General features: G+C 32.7%; 1 protein-coding gene across 1 annotated transcript; it reads left to right on the top strand.

The window, feature by feature from the left end:
* Positions 1 to 1,930: 1,930 nt before the first annotated feature.
* LOC132752993 (polycystin-1-like protein 3) lies at positions 1,931 to 4,227 on the top strand (the record flags this gene model as incomplete). Its single annotated transcript, XM_060743406.1, has 5 exons — positions 1,931 to 2,167; positions 2,468 to 2,650; positions 3,135 to 3,252; positions 3,503 to 3,738; positions 4,047 to 4,227. Coding segments are annotated over 5 exons (955 nt in total), but the record flags the coding sequence as incomplete, so codon positions are not given.
* Between the last annotated feature and the right edge of the window lie 561 nt (positions 4,228 to 4,788).

Raw genomic sequence — 4,788 nt, 5'->3', positions numbered from 1 at the left:
TTCTCACGAGTGGCGAAGCCACGAGTGAGAATACTGTTTTTAAAGTTCACGAGATGAAATAAAATTACATCTTACACAACAAACAGACAAATTTTCTTTTTATTTTATGCTTAAAAACAAGTTAAAACGAAATTTCCATAATTTTAACGTTAATATTAAAACTGTTTCCCCCATTGAGAGCCCCATTTATTCGGAATTTCTCATTAAAAAAAAGAAGTCTTGAGCTGAAAAATAAGTCCGCCAATCAACATTAAATGATGGTGATATTTATTAATTTTATTAAAAAAATATGAATGATCGCATGTTTTGATAATAAAAACAAACAATTCTTGTAGGAGAAAAAGTCCAACCATCCATCCATATTTCTGTTACTTAGTGCGAATTTATATTAGACCTGGCTTTGTAAATTGTAAGCGGCAGCCATTTTTTAAAGTTGTGTATTTCATGGATGGAAAATAATTGTGTAAGATTCAGAGGGATATAATTTGGATTTGTTAGTCATACACATTTTTAAAAGAAAGAAAACTTATTTGAGGATTGTAACAGACAAAAAATAAGTGTTGACAGATGTGAAAACATTCAGAAAAGGAGCTAGGAAAATGGAAAACTTGGAAACCTGCTCAAGAACGCTGGGTTGATTTAACTTATTCTTCGAGTTATGGCTGTCAATGCTTTCAATTTTTCATAAAGCATACGGCAGTTATTGCTCGTAGGATACTTTAATATGCCCAAATGTCATCAAGAGCAGTTTTGCATGGGAAGGAATGTATTTTTGAGACTGTCAAAATGAAACAAAAAAACGAAATTTGGTGATTGGAATTTCATGAATTTGAATGAATAGAAGTAAGTTTTCTTCTTTTTATTACTTTTGACATTTAAGTTATTTATCAATTTCAGTTTTGCTTTTTCTTTAAACAGCCTGACATTGTCAGAATTGTCAGCAAAAATAAAATTGAGGTACCACATGGGGAAAATCTTAAAAAAGTAGTTTCGTCATTGAAAAGAGTGAAATTATATTTTGATAATTTTCACTGTGAAATTACCAAATATAATTTTCACGGATAAATCAGTAATTCACTGAAAAGCATAAAATAAATGTGTATATGTGTGGATATGATAAAAATCAAATAGGTAAGTAAATCAGATTGGCGGCTGTAAGAACAACATCATATTGTGTGTGTTTTTTTAGAAAAGTTTGGATATACATTGTTTTATACTAACGTCTTATTTTAATTAACCTTTTACCCCATGAGCATATTGCGAAAAATGGCCGTTTTCATTGAAAAGCCTCCTGTAACAAGTTCAAACTGCTATGAAACTATGAAAAATTCTTCAATACTAATGAAACTTGGCACAGATGTTGACTAGACCATAGCCTCTGTAACAGCATGCTCTATCGTAAATTTCCTGTTACCATGGCAACGGGGGGGGGGGCGTCTCAAAATTACCAAAAATCACTATTTCGCATTGTTTTTTTCCCATCAAAACTGATTTCAAAGTGCTGCAACTTCTCAATGAATTGATATAGAGTAAAAGGCTTCAGCGTCGGTTACTAGTTACCCTAAGATTGACCTGAGGCCATTTTTAGCCTGTCACATGTCCAAATTTTTCTTGGCTTCAAACCCCCCCTTCTGGCAACCCCCTTATGTAGCATTTTGATGGGGGACGGCGCTGAAAAAGTGGTCACTTTTTAAACAAGATTATTCAAACGAAAAACAGTGTTTGGGGCCTAAATAGGGTATTTTTTCACTGTTTGATGCCTCAAAAAAAGGGGGGGGGGCAAAAAGCCGACAAAACACGCTTATATAAGGGAAAAGGTTAAAACGATGAGTTGACATGAATTATATCTTTCGATCACAACGCTGTGTTTATAGAAACAACTTACAACATCCCAAATGACCTAAAACAATATCTGTTGTTTTCATTTCAGGTTTACCAATCACTAATTTCTGTCCTTGTGGTCACGCCAGCAACATTGCTCGTAATTTATTTGTTCAAGTTATCAAGATATTATCCTGCAAATAAAAACAAGCCATTATTTGATAAACGAAGAAAAACGTCACGTGATTTTAGAATACCATTCTTTGACACGTGGTTGGACAAGGAGAAAAAGCGGAATATAGAACTGGAAAGGAAAATCATCCAGAAAGGATATCCAGAAATGAAGGTAGAAATTTGCAATAACTATTATAGAGATAAAGGTAAACTAGAAATGAAACAATGTAACTTTTTGCAGGTATCTAATATTCTACTGAAGTATTTTACTCTTTTATGGACAAACAAATTAATTATGTCATTAATGAAAAAAACCCAAGACATTTTAGATTATCAAATTTAAAAATGTTATAATTTACTGTAATGATGCATCTTTAAAAGAAAGGAAAGCCGCCCTTCTTTACAATGTATATTCAATTATATAGTATACATGTAGATAAAAGTGTGAATTGTTTCTATAATTCTATTACAGGGGTTCACCTTGCCAAATCAGTGCATATACCTGGCATGGTTTCTTCTTGTCTCAGCGACTCTTGTCTCGGCATTTTATGTAGTCTTGTACAGTATGGAATGGGGTAAACAAAAGTCAGAGGAATGGGTTACCATGCTGTTATTGTCAATCTTTCAATCCATCTTCTGCGTTGACCCAGTTAAAGTAATTACTTTTATTATGTCTTTTCTTCAAAAATATTATGACCAACAAAAAAAATAATGAAAAGAAAAAAAATAAATATGAAGAACCCAAAAAACCCAAAACAAAACAAACAAATTAACAAATTAAAAGGAATAATTAAATATATGTGAAGATAATAAGTAAGATAATTTAAGTAATTGCATTGAACAACGTATTCTGTTTGCTTAAATTTTCTTTAGAGTATGACTTTTATCAGAATGTGAAAACAAGGTGAATGCAAAGTGGGGTGTTTTTTTTAAAACTTTTTTACAATGAAGTTTTCAGACAGGTGCCGGTGGTCACTTTACTTGTTTACACGGGTGCTTATATAGATGTTGCGTCGTTCTCTTTTTTTTATTAAAATTCATCGTTGTTTTATAGCTGTGTTTTGTCTCGGACATATTAACTTTTAAATATTTAGGCCTAAATCGATTTTTATCGAATCATTAATAGCATATTCTTTTAGATTTTGTTGATGGCAGTTGTTTTTGCGATGCTGTTCAGAAAGATGTCAAGTCCCAGTACACTAATAACTAGGAGCCATGTCATAAAGTACTTCTCTACGTCTTCTAGAAAGAAATGTGGTATGAAGGCTTTGCTAAGCTTTAATGTAGCTGAAATATTGAAACAAAAGTTGGGAAAAATTAAAGTGATAGTAAAGGACAAATAAACTTTACTTATTGTACAATTATTTAAGGGTTAGCATTTCATAGATATTTTTGTATGTTAAATCTGTCAAAAACTTTGAATAAAATAACAATAAAAGGTATCTTTATTTCATTTAAAGTAATTAAACTTGAAATCACGTACGTTTTTATTGACATTTATTTGTAGACGCAACCCGTATGACCGCATCAAATTTTAATAGGACACAATTAAAGGAAACACAAGTAAAGAACTCAGAAGATAAGAAATCTCTTAACAACCTTTATGACTGCATCTCTACAACAGTTTTAATCTGGATATTATTAAGCATCAGCTATTCAAGCAGGGACTCACGATCATACGAACTGTACCAATACATAGAGAATACATTTGTCAAACCATCAGGCATGGTGTCGTTTTCTAAGGTATTAATTTTCTTACTGAATATGACTATTTTTCTTTTTTTGTTGTTGTTGCCTTTTGCGTCACACAGTTGGAGTCATTTAGCAATATTCAGCATTATTTTTGCGCCAAACGAAGAAATTTCTATGTAGAGTCGATCCCGACATAATTTCTTTTTCAAGAAACTATTGAATGGGTTAAATATTGATAACGTTTTGAAAGATACTATTTTGGTTGAGCTGCGGTGGGTTTTTTTATTAGATGTGTAAATTATCAATTTGTTTTGCCATAAATAATAGGTATTCCTTATCTCTTTCATATCTTAATACAGATACAAACGTCTACAGACTTTTACACATGGTTAAATAAAACAGCAATTATGAAATCATTCCCGGAAACAAACATAGATAGTGGCAATACACCGTTGCATTGGAGGGAACGTCAACACATTGAAGGGGGGCATCTGTTTAGAGTCGGACCACCACGACTTAGACAACTCAGAATAAGAAAAGGTACTGTCCTATTTTCTGATGCATTATTCGTCGAAATTGCTTACTTTTCCATTGTTTATTTGATTATTTAACCCATTACCAGATATATACGCCTTTCTACGCCTTTCATCCCCCCATTTTTTGCTTTCTCAAATGGTGAAAAAATGCCTTATTTAGGCCCTAAACACTTGTTTTTTGTTTGAAAAATGGTGTTTAAAAAAGTGAGCACTTTTTGGCGCCGTCCCCCATCCAAAAGATACATTGGGGGGGTGGGGGGTTGAAGGGGGTGGTAGTCCCCCTCATCGCCAAGAAAAGTTTGGACTTGTGAGAGGTATCTTAATCCATCATTGAGAAGTTGCAGCACTTTGAAATCAATTTTGATGGAAAAATCAACGCAAAATAGTGATTTTTGGCAATTTTGAGATGTCGCCTAGTTGCCATTTCGGTAACAGAAAATTTAAGACTGAGCATGTTGTTACAAAGGCAATTTTACAGTCAACATTTGTGCCAAGTTTGATTAGTATTGAAGCAGTTTTTATAGTTTTATAGCAACTTTAACTTGTAACGGGAGACTTTCAAAAG

The sequence above is a fragment of the Ruditapes philippinarum genome, unplaced genomic scaffold (genome assembly GCF_026571515.1).
Source record: "Ruditapes philippinarum isolate M1 unplaced genomic scaffold, ASM2657151v2 ctg24990_1_1_1_1, whole genome shotgun sequence".
Taxonomy (NCBI): Eukaryota; Metazoa; Mollusca; class Bivalvia; order Venerida; family Veneridae; genus Ruditapes; species Ruditapes philippinarum.
Note: the sequence above shows the minus strand (reverse complement) of the source record. Positions and strands in the feature narration are given on the sequence as shown.